We start from the raw sequence: 15879 nt of genomic DNA on the forward strand, positions 1-15879 counted from the left end.
CTGTCTGCATGCTGGGAACACTGAGTTCCCTGAGGGCCAAAGTGTTTACCTATCTGATCCTTTGCAAAGCTTGTTGACCTCTGAGCTAGAGCCAAGACTCTCAGACTGGAGTCACACAGGACCTTGTTTCTTTTTTTTGTTTCCAACCTCCCAACAAAAATTTTACACCAAAGTGGGTGTAATTAATTTACATGCTCACAGTCAATATGTAGAAATTCTATTGATCTACACAGAACACATGGTCTCAGCTGGGTTAGATGTGTGACAATTTAATGAGTGAAAAGTAGCATTTTTATTGCAGTCTTTCTTTTACAACTGTATTCAAGGGCAGCTGATTTACCATGCTGTGTTAATTTCTGCTGTATAGCGAAGTGATTCAGCTATACATATAAATACATTCTTTCATATTCTTTGCCATGAGGGTTTACCACAGGATATTGAATACAGTTCCCTGTGCTCTACAGTCAGTTCAGTTCAGTCGCTCAGTCGTGTCTGACTCTTTGCGACCCCATGGACTGCAGCACGCCAGGCCTCCCTGTCCATCACAAACTCCCAGAGCTTGCTCACACTCATGTCCATCGAGTCAGTGATGTCATCCAACCATCTCATCTTCTGTCGTCCCCTTCTCCACATGCGTTCAATCTTTCCGAACACCAGGGTCTTTTCCAGTGAGTCAGTTCTTCGCATCAGGTGGCCAAAGGACTGGAGCTTCAGCATCAGCCTCAGTCCTTCCAGTGAACATTCAGGACTGATCTCCTTTAGGATGGACTGGTTGGATCCCCTTGCAGTCCAAGGGACTCTCTCAAAGAGTCGTCTTCTCCAGCACCACAGCTCAAAAGCACCAATTCTTCGGTGCTCAGCTTTCTTTATGTGCTCTACAACAGGACCCTGTTTATCCATCCTGTATAGAATAGTTTGCATCTTCTAACCCCAAACTCCTAATCCTTTCCTTTCCCACACCAACCTCCTCTGTAACCACAAATCTGTTCCCACACAGCATCATTTTATATTACTTAAAAAAAAAATTTTTTTGTGTGGATTTCCAGCATTGATGTGATTTGAAAAACTGAGACGAAGCTCATATACCCAAAAATTCACCCTCTGGCAGTGTCCGGTTTAGCAGCTTTTAGTAAACTCACAGAGTTGGGCAGCATGAGCACCATCTCATTCCACAACGTTCCCATCACCCACACAGGAGCTCCACACCACTGGGACAGACGGCCATCCTCCGAACCTTTACCCACCTCCCCTGTGTCTCCACGGATCTGCCTTTTCTGGGCAGCATCTACACACAGAATCATGCAAGGAGAGGCTTTTTATGATATTGTTAAATACGCCTAGTTTCCTTGTTTTTACAACTCTTAGACGTGAAACACAAAGTATTGGTTATTCAGTCGTGTCTGACTCTCTGTGACCCCACGCACTGCTGACCGCCAGGATCCTCTGTCCATGGGACTGTCCAGGCAAGGATACTGGAGGGGGTAGCCATTCCCTTCTGCAGGGGATCTTCCCGACCCAGGGATCAAACCTCGGTCTCCTGCATTGCCGGCAGAATCTATACTATCTGAGCCATCAGAGAAGCCATAAAACGTAAAACAGATATGCAAGTGACATGAGAGCAGAGCATGAAGCCAACGTTCATGTAACAGCTTTGCTGGAAATGAACTGTTCCTCTCGTGGCCCCAGACACCCCACTTCTTGGAGATGCAGTTTCCATGGCTTCCCACATGCCATGTAAGGACTCACTGCTCCCCTCTGCAAGGACGGGAGCTACAGCTCTGCTACCAGGGCACCCTGAGGGCTCACCCCTTGTGTGTGGAGACAGCTGGGTTCTTGCGTGAGCCTGGACTCAACTTGTTGTCCCTGCTGGGGACGTCCAGCTCATCACCTCCAACAATGTGACCCAAACACACACAAGGCGTGACCGTGCACACTGTCCAGAACATCCTGGTAATAATTCTAAGATTTCTCAGTGGGTACAAGCTTTCCCTTTGGGGTGATGAGAATGTTCTGGAAGTGGATGGTGGTGATAGATGAACTAATCCCTTCAGGGTGATGAGAATGTTCTGGAAGTGGATGGTGGTGATGTATGAACTAACCCCGTCAGGGTGATAAGAATGTTCTAGAAGTAGATGGTGGTGATGGATGAACTAATCCTTTTGGGGTGGTGAGAATGTTCTGGAAGTGGATGGTGGTAATGGATGAACTAATTCCTACTGAGTGATGAGAATGTTCTAGAAGTGGATGGTGGTGATGGATGAACTAATCCCTTTGGGGTGGTGAGAATGTTCTAGAAGTGGACGGTGGTGACAGATGAAGTAGGCCTTTTGGGGTAGTAAGAATGTTCTGGAAGTGGATGGTGGTGATGGATAAACTAATCCCTTTGGGGTCATGAGAACATTCTCAAAGGGCAGTGTGATGATGGATGATGAACTAAGCCCTGGAGCCCTCTGACCACCGCCCTTACAATGCTCCCTTCTGAATAACAGGGAATCACAAGACAAACCCAGGCAGTAAGCAAACCTGCGCGTCCCTTAGCCTGGCTTTGCATTTCTGGAAGTCGCCTGGCTATAAACACAAGGAGAGAATGTAGTGACAAATGAAGACATTAAAACCAGCAGCAGACGCTGAGCCCAGGACTTTCCCACGGCCGCTGCTTCTCATCTCTGGAAGTCGGTCAGCAAGGCTCCTTGCACAGGAGATGCTGCACCACCCGAAGGAACCTGGACTCTGCCCTGGAAAGTTCAAGCTTGGCCTTCACCTTGTGATCGTCCCAGCGTGACTTCCTAATTACCCGGCATGGCGGTTCAGAAGGAAAAACTTCAACCGCCGCCTTAGCTCACTGAATTCAGGCCAGAAAAGCAAGCAGCACATGAGGGTGGAACACTCTCCAATTATGAAACCTTCTCGTGAGCAGCCTGTGAGCGCACACAAGGTCAGTCCTGTGTGTGGAACGAACGTATGAACACCAAGGGGAAAAGGGTGGCTGGGGGGAACCGGGAGATTGACACACACACACCACTGATGAAGAAAGTGGGGAAAAAGCAGTGAAAGCGTTAGCTGTTCAGTTGCATCTGATTGCAACCCCATGGACTATAGCCCCCAGGCCCCTCTGTCCATGGGATTCTCCAGACAAGAATACTGGAGTGGGTTGCCATTCCCTTCTCCAGGAGATCTTCCTGACCCAGGGATTGAACTCATGTCTCCCAAGTTGCAGGCAGATTGTTTACCATCTGAGCCACCAGGGAAGCCCATACACTATTGATGGAAAAGTGAAAGTTGCTCAGTTGTGTCTGACTCTTTGCGACCCCGTGGACAGTCCATGGAATTCTCTAGGCCAGAACACTGAAGTGGGTAGCCTTTCCCTTCTCCAGGGGATCTTCCCAATCCAGGGATTGAACCCAGGTCTCCCACATTGCAGGCGGATTCTTTACCATCTGAGCCACCAGGGAAGCCCATACTCTATTGATACTATGTATAAAATATATAACTAGTAAGAACCTATTCTATAGCATAGGGAACTCCCTGCTCTGTGGGGATCTAAATGGGAAGAACTTTTTCAAAGACAGCATATATATCTATCTGCATCTATACACACAGCTGATTCATTTTGCTGTACAACAGAAACTAACACAACACTGTTAAGCAACTATACTCCAATAAAAACTAATTAATAAAAAAAGAAGTCAGACTTGGCATCAGGCTCTGGACACCAAGCCACCTCTCAGGGGAAGTCGGACAGGGAGGTGACCCTCAGCTGGATTTAAGTGTGTTGATGGATTTACTATTAAAACATGCTTTTCCCTAAAGAGCATAAATCACGCTCCACCAATGTAAAACACATTCCACCTTCTGGCTGTTACTGGGCTTAAGGATCCATTCTTAAGTCTCCACCGCGACCCCCCCTTCTCTCACATGTCCCAGCAAAACACAAGCCTGCAGGTCAGAGCTGGTCGGCTGGCAGCAACTCCTCCTGGAGGGGGCGGAGGTGGCCAGGAGGAGGATGGGGGAGGGAACCTGTCAGAGGCCACAGCGCCAGGCTCCACCCCACAGGAATACTCTGCAGAACCTCCCAGAACAGAATCCTCTACAATTTTTCCACATACCAAGAGGTGGGGGTGGGGGTGGGAGGTGGGGGGCTGGGGATGGTTTCTGGATGATTCAAGCAGATGGCATGTATGGTGTATTTTCTTTCTGTAAGTATCCCATGTGATAAATAAAGGAAATACTTGTACCATAAAATTTCCTTGTGATAAATAAGGAAATGTCTGTACCACTTACCCTAATGTACAATCAGTGGGAGCCGTGAGCTTGTCTCTCTGCAACTAGATGGTCTCATCTGGGGGAGTGATGGGAGATACAGACACCTGAAGGGCACTGCTTATGTCCAGTCTAGTCCATAACTGGGCTTCCCAGGCGGCTCAGCTGGTAAAGAATCCGCCTGCAATGCAGGAGACCCCGGTTCGATTCCTGGGTGGGGAAGATCCACTGGAGAAGGGATAGGCTATCCACTCCAGTATTCTTGGGCTTCCCTGGTGGCTCAGCTGGTAAAGAATTTGCCTGCAAGGCGGGAGACCTGGGTTCGACTCCTGGGTTGGGAAGATCCCCTGGAGTAGGGACAGGCTACCCACTCCAGTATTCTTGCCTGGAGAATCCCATGGACAGAGGAGCCTGGTGGGCTACAGTCAATGGGGTCACAAAGAGTCGGATACATTGGGCTTCCCTGGTGGCCCAGATGGTAAAGAATCTGCCTGCAGTGCAGGAGACCAGGGTGCGATCTCTGGGTCAGGAAGATCCCCTGGAGAAGGGAATGGCAACCCACTCCAGCATTCTTGCCTGGAGAATCCCCTGGATGGAGGAGCCTGGCAGGTTACAGGTCCATGGGGTTGCAAAGAGTCAGACACGACTGAGCGACTTCACTGTCTTTCTTTCTTTAGCGGCCAACAAGTTCGTGGTACCAAATTTGACATGCTGATGTCTTCACTCCAAAAAGCAAGGAGAGCCTGCTGCTTCACGTACTGCCAGGTCAATTAAATTCGTCAAACAAGTTCAGCAGCAGGGTTCTGTCAACGGAGAATTATTTTTTGCCACGATCCAAAAGGAGCTGAGTCCCACCTCCACTCATGTTCTGGTTAACAGACCAGCAATTAGAGGGTGTTAGTTGCTCAGTCCTATCCGACCACGTAACATTTAAAAAATTGACAATTATGTGTCATCCCCCCAGTTGTAAGCATGGGTGTCTTTCCTTCCCTCCTACGCTAGGAGTCCCTGTAGGGGTAGAACGCCTGTCCTACTTGATCCAGAACCAGAATTCTGAACCTCAGAAAAATGTTCTCAATTTGGAGAGTTGGGGGGAGAATGGATACATGCATATGTAGGGCTGCGTCCCTTAGCTGTTCACCTGAAACTATCACATTGTTAATTGGCTACAGTGAAAGTGAAGTCGCTCAGTTGTGTCTGACTCTTTGTGACCCCCTGGACTGTAGCCCACCAGGCTCCTCTGTCCATGGGATTTTCCAGGCCGGAATACTGGAGTGGGTTGCCATTTCTTTCTCCAGGGGATCTTCCGGACCCAGGGACTGAATCCGGGTCTCCTGCATTGCAGACAGGCGCTTTACCATCTGAGCCACCAGGGAAGCCCAATTGGCTATACTCCAATATAAAATAAAGTTTTTTTAAAAGTTCTCAATTTGATTTACATGAATAATTATCTTGATACTCTTCTGGCACCCTAATAAATACAACAAAAACCAGTTTTCATTATCATGTTCTGGTTAACAGATCAGCAATTAGAGGGCGTTAGTTGCTCAGTCCTGTCCGACTCTCTGCAACCATATAGCCCGCCAGGCTCCTCTGTCCATGGGACTGTCCAGGCAAGAATACTGGAGCGGGTAGCCACGTCCTTTGCAAGGGCATCTTCACGACCCAGGGCTTGAACCTGGGTCTCCCACATTGCAGGCAGATTCTTTACCGTCTGAGCCACCAGGGAAGCCCTTATACAGACTGTTTTACATTAATTTATGCAAAACACTGGGCATCTTTAAATCTTTGCATTATAGATCTCAAAGGACAGTCCCTTGCCTGCATTTTCATTTATTTTATTCTCAAATTTATATGTTTCGAGGGCACTCTCTTTGGCCAGTTACTTCAGAAAATAAAACATTCTCCAAAAGCAGCTGACCACACCTTTTTGACATTCCTGTTCTAGAATTTCACTTGAGTCTCACCGCTCTTTAAAAACCCACAGGATGATTCTGAAAATTGCTAGGTTGGTCGCGCAAAAGCGGGAAAGCTTCTGGAAGTCACTCTCTCAGAGTGGTTACCCACACAGCCTGCCAGAAGCCAAGGCTGTGATGCACACAGCACATGATTCCCTCTCTCCCTCTCACCGCCATCTCCTCCCACCCACCCCCGTCCTCTTCACCCCTTCGCTACTGACCATGCCATTGTAACACACACACACACACAGTATGTAACAGTGAAGCCATTTATTACGACTGAACCAGCAGAGGAGCTGAAGTCCAACCAGTGCAGCAGCGAGAGCTCTGCAGTTTAAAGGCCTGAGGCCAACGCTGGGCAAGAGGGAAGCCCACCCGCGTGTGCTGCCATGCAGGGAATGAAGCCCTCCCACATGTGCAGGGTTGCCCGGAGCAGCCCCCCGCCTCCCCACAATGTGGCACGCTCTGGACTGCAGTGGGGCGAGGAGCCGCTCTGATCAAGATGACAGCTGGCGCTCCGTAGCATGTCCCTATGCTCCGCTCGGAACATAGGGTCACAAAGCCCCAACCGTGCACCTCACTTCTGCAGGTGTGTGCCTCACGGCAGCCGCGTCCCACACCAGCACACGCAGACCACCGTGCCTGCCCCCTCCGAGCCACTGTACCCTTGTGCGATGCTGCCAGCAGCCAGTTTTAGAGCCAAATGAAATAAGACCCCGGCGCACAAGGCTGGCAAGAGCCAACATTCAACTCGGTCATTTCTGAGACACAACCCTCAATTTTGAGGTTGATGTTTTAATCCGAGCAGCTATCAACCCCCAGAGACCCTCAAGGCACAGAAAGATCTGCACTCAGTGACCCTACCGCGCACGAATCGGCTTCCATTTCTCCATCAGTGTTTTGTTTTGTTTTGTTTAAAAATATGTATTTACTTGGCTGTGCCACGTCTTCAACTGCGGCACACGGGATGTAGTTCTCTGACGGGGGAGGGGGCCCAGGTCCCCCACACTGCAAGCTCCGTGTCCTACCCACTAGGCCACTAGGGAAGACCCTTTTATCAGCTGTTTTGCAAATAAGGTTAAAGCTCAGCTCCTGCAGTGACCTGCAATGTCCTCTCCTGCAATCCTCAAGGATAAGGGTCCACACAGTGGTGTGTATTTCACCTAAATTTCATCCTCACTGCAGGAAGACTGCTACTCTGGACACATTTTAGAATGTGGGCATATAATCATGTTAACACTGCAGCCAGCCCATTTTTTCATGCTCTGACCTGCTCTGGGGGAGCTGACCGAGTCGATTTCTATTTTTAAAGCTCAAAATGAACTCATTAAAGAAGGCCTAACCCCCATCCTTTCATTAACAATCCTTCCAGGCAACTTGGATTCCCCAGCCAGCAACCCAGCTGCGCCTTAGTCGTTAAAGGGTCCCTTCACTTTGCTGTTCTGCATAAAGCACTCCATTCAAGCCCATCACAGTGGGTTTCTCTGTCATCAGAAAGAACTCGACTGTATACAAAACACAGCAGCTGTCTGATGAACCAAAAAAAAAAAGCCATAAGGAGGGTGTTCACAGTGTCCCTGCCCTGGGTTTGCTGGTCCCACAGGCAGTGGTGAGGGGCCTCAGGCAACTCCAACTGGTGACCAGCCACTTCAAGTCTGGCCGAAACCACACGCCCAACCACATTATCCGAGCCCTCAACCCCCGTAAAGCAGCCCACCCGCCCCCCCAAGATGCCTCCTCAGCGACCCCAAGTGCAAGATTCTCCTACCTTGGGGTGGGGCTTCTGTCCTCGGCCGGTGCCGCCGAAGAAAGCTCCGTGTGCTCCTCCGGGTCCCCTGCTTCCCATCGAGGTTCCATGGAGGCGTCCTGCCAAGGGCGGCACAACAGGACACCCAGTCATCAAGCGGCCTCCCCCCTGAGAACCTCTGCGATCACGAACCCCTTCATTGTGGGTGCGCTCTGTAAGCCAGCACCCACGAACTGGGTGACGTGGCCTGCAGTCAGCCCAGCCCTTGTCAAAATGACTCAAGGAGACCGCGGTCCCCTTGGGCTCCCCGGCAGGAAGCAGGACTGCGACGTGAGGGCTGGAAAGCTGTGTGACATGGTGGCCCCCAACCCCACCCAGTCAAATCAAAACGCTGCTGGTCACACGGCTCACCGCAGTCAAAGCTCAAGCCCTGGGACCTGGAGTCTGGCAGCCTGGTCTCTTGACCTTGAGAACGTGAATTCTCAAAGGTCACGTGGCACAGGGCACCATCTCAGGGGACACACATGCCCTAGGTGTCCACAGGCCTTTCTGTACTGGGGGCCACACAGAAACCAGCACCTCTCCTCACACACGCACGCACACACACACACGTTCATAAGTGTATAACAAAGCGATCGCTGGTTCTATTGTTTATAAAAGCCTCCGTCGGATGCCGCAGGAAATCTTTCCTTTGAAATACACCCCTGCAGATGGAAGGAACAGAAAAGGCAGAGAGAGGAAGACTGACTATGAACCGTGAAGTATGAATACAAGCACGGAGGTTTTTTTTAGAAAGCTAAACATCAGCTTTCACCATCAATACGCCTAAGGAAAGTGCAATAAAGCACTGCACTTTCAATTACACTTACCCCAGAGCAATCTTTAAAAATATCTGACCCCATAAAATAAAAACCAAATGAGAACAGTCAAAGTATGAAGTGGCATCAGTATTTGAAAGTGTCTCACGTGTGTTGTGATAAGGGTGGATGTGAAGCACCCCTTTTCATTTCAGAGGACAACTTAACCATTTTCTATTGCTCCCCCAATCTCTTCCCTTTGTATTAACGGCAAGCTAATCAAGGGGGGAGACAGCTTCAGCTAGAGATGAGGCTGGGAACTCGAGATGTGGGGGAAACCAGGGCACCTGCAATTGTCATGAATGTGTGGACCTGGTCCCCAGGTACCACTCGCAGGAGGCTGAGCCTGGTGCACAGAAACGCTTGGACATCAGGACACAAGTCACCATGACACTGGGCCATGGGTGTCCCATTTGTGCTTTGGGGTCAGGGGGGGTTGCGTCTGGTCCCCTGCAGAATGCTTACCTGCTTGTAGAGGTCCGTGGAAGGTGATGACCGGGACCTTTCGTGGACGTACTGTGGCCTCTCTTCCTGGTCCACACCCACGTCGAGGATGTTGTCAGTGGAGTGGTACCTCCCGCCACCCCTGGCTTCCGGGACTTTCCTCTGTTCCCTCCAGGAGGCTTGATACTCTGCGAAGGTGCCGAGCCGCTCTGGCGGGATGGGTCTCCCCGCCTTTCCGTCTTTTCCAGGGCCCACTGTCCACAGCATCTCCGGCTTCTCCCTGGGGAAGCCACAGGGCGCCGGCCTCGGCCCGGGCTGGGGGCCCACGGGCTTGCTGGTTTCCTCAAAAAACTTCCACCTGTCAGCAAAGGTCCACAGCGTCTCATCATGGGGTGCAGGGCTCTGGTCCCCCGTCAGCCCCACCGCGTTCATCTTCTCGGGCTCCGAGTAGGACTTCAGTTTCTGCTCGGCAGTGAAGCGCCTCCGGCTCCCGATGCGCGCGCTGCCGCTGCCACTGCCACTGCCGGCAGCGCACAAGGGCGGCCTGGCACCCGGGGCCCCCTCCCAGACGCGGGGGGCTGGCTCCGGGTCCGCCAGGCTGAGATCCAGGTCACGGCGCCGGAACGACGTGGCCCTCAGGACGCGGGCCTGCGCCTCCTTCAAGTGGTCCTTATAGGTGCCGCTGGGGAAGGTGGTCTCCGGGGCGCCCACTGGCTGCGCCCAGGAGCCGCGCGCCTCAGTCTCCACGTCGTCTTCCACCTCCCCCTCCTCCTCCGCGGAGCTGGCCAAGGTGGCCGTGCTCCGGCTCTTCTGCAGCCTGGCTCGCCGCTGCTGGATCTCATTCCTCAGGGTGGTGGCGAAGCGGTCACTCCTCCGGAGCGGCTTGCCTGCCAGGGCCTCAGGCGGCGCCGGCGCCATGTCCTTGTGGCGGGTCTCGGGCGGGCACGCCCTTTCCCGGCTCAGCGAGTGCAGCATGGGCGTCTGCAGGGGGCAGATCTCGCCGCCCCCGTCGTCCAAGCTGCCCACCACCCTCTTCCTGCCACCTCTGTCCAGGAGGCCAGCCCCCGGTGGGTCCTCGGGTGCCCTGTCCACCGGGTCTGCCCTGCTTCTCTGCCGTGCGCCCGGGGCGCCCTCCAGCCGGGACGGGTAGCAGCGGGGCTGAGGGGCCGGGGCGCCCCACTGGGGACCGGGTCTGGACATCACGCAGTAGTAGCGGCTCTGCGCGCTGCAGTCGCCCCTCTGGTCTGCAGCGCGTGGCCCTCCGATGACAATGGCAGCAGGGGTGTTGTCCCCGAGGCAGTCAGCGGGGAGGGGCTCCCCTAGCCACGTGGTGGCCCTGGGGCCCTTGCGGAAGAAGGGGCCCTCGTCGCTCAAGTGGCGCGGGTGTTGGCACACGGGCGAGGGCTGCGGGCGGCGCACGTCAGTGCTCGAGAGAGAAGCCTGCAGCCGGCTGGGGGCCCCCAAGAGGGCCCGGGACCCGCTGTCGCAGGCCGGCCACCCACAGTCCACATGTGCCCCTGGAGCGCACCCCGAGCTCGCAGCTCTCCGGCCGTCAGCCCCGCGCGCCGGCCTCAACAGCTGATCAGCGGGTTCAGGTCTCTTCCAGTCGCCACCGTGGGGCTGCACGCAGCTCAGGCCCGGCAAGGGCTGCGCTGGGGCTGCGTCTGCTGAGACCGTGGGGCCCTGGGTCTGCTCGTGGATCCTGGTGGCAGCGAAGCTGTCACGGCGGAGCGGGGGAGGCGGCGGGGGAGGGGACGGAGGGGCTCTTCTCTTATCCGGAACATACCAGACGGGCCCGGAGCTGGACCGCCCGCAAGCAGCTAGCTTGGGCTCGGGGCCGTCCTCAGGGACCCGGGGTGGGAAGCACCCCAGGGGCTCCTCGGTGCCCTGAGGGTCGCCAGCCGCCAGGCCCGGCCGTCTGTCCGCTGCAGCGGAGGCCTCCCACAGGCCCACTTTGTAGAGGATATTCTCGGCCGAGGACGCGTCTGCCTTGGGCAGGGTGTGGTCCGGGGTGCTGGAGCGCGTGGAGAATGAACCATAAGCTGAGTCCCGCTTGCTGGCACCGCCCAGGCGGTCGATGCTGCTGCTGGACTTGGCCGCGGAGAGGCGCCCCGACGGGTCGGGCTGGGAGGATGGGTCCAGGCTGTCGACGCTCCCCAGCGAGCTGAAGTGGTCCGAGGTGCGCTGCAGGTTCGCTGGCTCCCAGGCACCGCCCGACAGGTCCTGGGAGGAGGAGCTAGGAAAGGAGAAGAAACCACAGGCAACAGAGGGGTGCTTTAGGGCCAGGTTGTAGGGAAGGGCAAGAGGAGACGGTGCACGTGGGCGCAGCTGCCCTCATGCAGACATCACTAACCACTCTTCCCCCATGGAGATCCCTGGACGGGAAAGTGAATATGAGTATGCAACCGTGTCCCAGTCTTTGCAACCCCCATGGACTGTAGCCCGCCAGGCTCCTCTGTTCATGGGATTCTCCAGGCAAGAACACCAGAATGGGTTGCCATTTCCTTCTCCGCGGGATCTTCCGGACCCAGGGATCGAACCTGCATCTCTTGCATTCGCAGGTGGATTCTTTACCACCTGAGTCACCAGGGTGAAGCCCAGAGAAGGTGAGCGCACCGCATCTAACTTTTCACATTTCAAAGAGCAGCTTTTCCGAGGCAGGCTGAAAGGGTCAGAGTCCTCCCCACTGGATGGCTTTTCCCAAACAGAAAACCTTCAGTGCTGCAGTACATTTCTGAAGACAACACCCACAGGCTGGGCGGAAGTCCGCAGCATGCAGAAGTATCCTGGATAGCAAACCGCAGCCCACAAAGCTAAGGATGGCTTTTAGGTTTTCTAGTGGGTGGAGAGGGCAGAATTCAAAGAGTACCACGTGATCCATAAAAACGATCTGAAATTCATATTTCAGTGCTCATAAATATAGACTGAGGGGAACACGGTCATGGCTGTGTGCAGGGCTCCAAACTCAGAGCTGAGCAGCTGCCAAAGACACCTGCCCACCAGCTAGAAAGTGTATCTGGCCCCTTGTGGAACAAGTTCGTGAGCCTCTAGTTTAGTGCATGAAATAATTCATGCTATGCACTGCTAGCACGAGGAAGGCCGTCAAAAGAGAAGGATCTTCAACTTAAAAAGGCAAGTTCAGAGATAAGATTATATTTGCAAAACCCAAATATTAAATTACAGGCATTCCTCATTTTACTGCACTTTGCTGATACGGCTTCCTCCCTGCCCCCCAAACTGAAGGTTTGTAGCAATTCTGCATCAAGCAAGCCTATAGGTGCCATTTTCCCCAACACCGTTCACTCTGCCACATTTCTGAAATTATTGCAGTATTTCAGAATTTTTTCATTATTATTTCTCATGGTGATTTTGATCGTTCATGTTACTATTGCAAAAGGACTGCCACTCACTGAAAGCTCAAACAATGATTAGCATTTTTTTAGTATTTTAAGACTTAGGTATGCACTTCTTTTTTTTTTGATAGGATGATATTGCACACTTAAGCTCTCAATGGTTAAACTATTTATCCAGGCATGTAAAGTGCTTTCATTAAAGCTCAACAAAGCTGGAACATTCATGCTTCAAGGGGGGTAAAAAACTGCATCTACTTGAGGTTTGAGAGGAAGCAAGATAAGAAAGAAAAATGTGTGACCTGGGAAAAGACACAAGAGTGTGAGCTGGCTAAGTCACGTGAACACTGGGCTCCACACCGTGTCCTCGGAGGACAGACCAGGTCCCCGCCCAGAAATGGAGTACATTTCTCTCCATCCTGTCTCCCGCATTCCTGAGTGGATTTTTCCGGGAGATTCTAAGTCCAAGCAGACAGAAATAAAGCTCAGCGCGGTTTCCAAAGGGCACATGGGTGTCTTAATTCAAAAACAGCCAAATGGGCTTCATGGAGATCCTATTACATGAAGTCACTGTCATAATGCACTCTGAGGCCCACTTTTTCACTTAAGTGTTACCACTGGGATGATAATCTGGGTTTTTCCAAAGTACCGTGGACTCCAAATACTACCATCTCTTATGGCTGTAAATAGGTAATATTGTACTTATTTATGTAGCTGGGCCATGTCTTAGTGGCAGCCCACGGGCTCCTTAGCTGCACCACGCCAAGACTTAGTTGCAGCATGTGGGATCTAGTTCCCTGACCAGGAATTGAAACTGGGGACCTTGGAGCTCGGAATCCTAGCCACTGGACCACCAGGGAAGTCCCAGGAATATTCGATTTAAGACACATTTTCCTTTACAGCAGACATTTAGTAATAGTCAAAACCTGACTTTGAGATATTTATGTTAGCTCTGAATACACACACAGACACACACAGTCATGCATATCACGCATACGCACACACACATTCACATACATATACAAACAAATACACGTACACACTCACACAGGCACTTGTGCACACACCCCAAAGAGGCACACTACTGGCTGTTACCATTATCCTTCTAACAGACTAGCGAGGACACTGGCCACTAACCAAGGTGCCTGGTCAGCTCCCTGTGGCTAGCAGAAGCTTCTCCAAGCCAACACCCCCATGGTGCTATCTGGGGGTGGCATTTGCCCTTCTGACCCTGAAATGTGGGCTGCAGGTAAGCCATGTGGACCAGCCTTCCCCCTTCTACCAACTCACAATTCTCAGGCCCTCTGTCTCAAAGTCACCAAGAAACCACCAGGCCAAGGCTGGTCCCAAGCCTGGCACATGGGCTGTGAAGGCCCCTGGTTTCCCCTGTACCTCCACAAAGCAACCTGGGAGAGAGGGTGCTGGTGTAGCACAGAATCCCCTGGGGAGCTTTGGCAAAATTTCCCACTCAACACATAAGTGACCCCTGCCTTCTAATCTGCACATAAACACTTCTAAAGAAAGGTGGTATCACACCATCCCTTGGTGTGGCACAGCCATCCCACTCAACTGGCTCAAAGGCATTCGGCCAAAACCGACTTATCAATTAGACGACATAAATGAGAAAGCACGCTTGCCCATCCTTTCTCCTGGTTTTTCGTTTTGTTTTCTTTTCAAGTATTATACATCTGCTACTCAGTGAAAAAAAGTTAGCATCGTTCCAGTAATGATGCATCCATACACTTTTCTCATCAGAAAAGGAACATCATTCTGAAGTCAAGAAAGGCACCATACAAAATAAAACAATCCACAACCTACGGGATGCAGAAAAAGCAGTTCTAAGAGAGAAGTTTACAGCAATGCAAGTTTATCTTAGGAAACAAACAACCTCAAATACTCTAACCCTATATGTAAAGCGACTAGAAAAAGGAACACACAAACTCCAAGAAATCATGAACATTAGAGCAGAAATAAACGAAATATAGACTAAAAAACACTAAGAAAGATCAAACTAAAACCTGATTTTTGAAAAGATGAACCAAATTGATAAACCTTTAGTCAGATTCAAGAAACAAGAGGACCCCAAAAATCAGTAAAGTCAGAAATGAAAGAAATTATAACTGATACCACAGAAACACAAGGGATCTTATGAGATAATTATATGAACTACATGCCAATAAAATGGACAATCTAGAGAAATGGAAAATGTTCAAGAAATGTACAATTTCCCAAGATCAAACCAGAAAGTAGAAAATATGAACAAACTAATTAGCAGCAACAAGCTCAACCTAATTAAAAAAAAAAAAAAAAAAAAACTCCCATCAAACAAAGTCCAGGACCAGATGGCTTCACAGGTGAACTCTACCAAACTTTCAGAGAAGTGTTAACACCTTTCCATCTCAAACTATTGCAAAAATTGCAAAGGAAGGAATGCTTCTGAACTCATTGTACATGGCCAGCATCACTGTGACACCAAAGCAGAGACATCACACACAAAATAAAATTACAGGCTACTGTCACTGATGGACACAGACGAAAAATCCTCAATAAAATATCAGCAAACTGAATCAAAAAAATACATTAAAAGGATCATACACTGTGATCAAGTGGAATTTATCCCAGGATACACCAAGGATGCTTCCATATCTGCAAATTACCCAATGGGATACACAACATTAACAAACTGAAGACTAAAAACCATATGATCATCTCGAGAGATGCAGAGAAAGCTTTTGATAAAATTCAGCATCCATTTTGATAAAAACTCAACCACGTGGGCATAGAGGGGACGTACCTCAACATAATGAAGGCCATATATGCAAAATCCACAGCAAAGATTACACTCAACAGTGAAAAGCTGAAAGCATTTCAGGAACAAGGCAAGGATGCCCATTCTCATCACTTTCACTCAACAAAGTTTTGGAACTCCTAGCCACAGCAATCAGAGAAAAAGAAATCAAAGGAATTCCAGCTGGAAAGGAGGAAGTAAAACTGCCTCTGTTTGCAGATGACGTGATATTATACATAGAAAATCCTAAGATGTCACCAAAAAACTCCTACAACACATCAATGAATTTGGTCAAGTTGCAGGATATGAAATTAACATAAAGAAATGGGTTGCATACTAACAGTGAACCATCAGACAGAGGAACTGAGGAAACAAACCATTTACAACTGCAGTAAAAAGAATTAAGTACTGGGACGTCCCTGGTGGTCCAGAGCTTAAGAGTCCTTCCTAGCTTTCACTGTGGGGGGTGTGGGTT

The 15879-nt window shown here is 50.9% G+C and overlaps 1 protein-coding gene across 4 annotated transcripts in view; it reads right to left on the reverse strand.

The window, feature by feature from the left end:
* Positions 1-15879, reverse strand: part of SHROOM2 (shroom family member 2) — a 142035-nt gene that overhangs the window by 34357 nt on the left and 91799 nt on the right. For 3 of the 4 annotated variants that reach the window (XM_002700461.6, XM_024988426.2, XM_024988425.2), the window contains exons 4-5: positions 9288-11502; positions 7987-8084 (exon numbers count right to left, since the gene is read on the reverse strand). In XM_002700461.6, coding sequence (XP_002700507.3) covers positions 7987-8084; positions 9288-11502 — 2313 coding nt within the window. The remainder of the gene's footprint in view (positions 1-7986; positions 8085-9287; positions 11503-15879) is intronic. The other variant, XM_024988427.2, reaches the window with a different exon arrangement.

Source organism: Bos taurus, chromosome X (genome assembly GCF_002263795.3).
Source record: "Bos taurus isolate L1 Dominette 01449 registration number 42190680 breed Hereford chromosome X, ARS-UCD2.0, whole genome shotgun sequence".
NCBI classification, from domain to species: Eukaryota; Metazoa; Chordata; class Mammalia; order Artiodactyla; family Bovidae; genus Bos; species Bos taurus.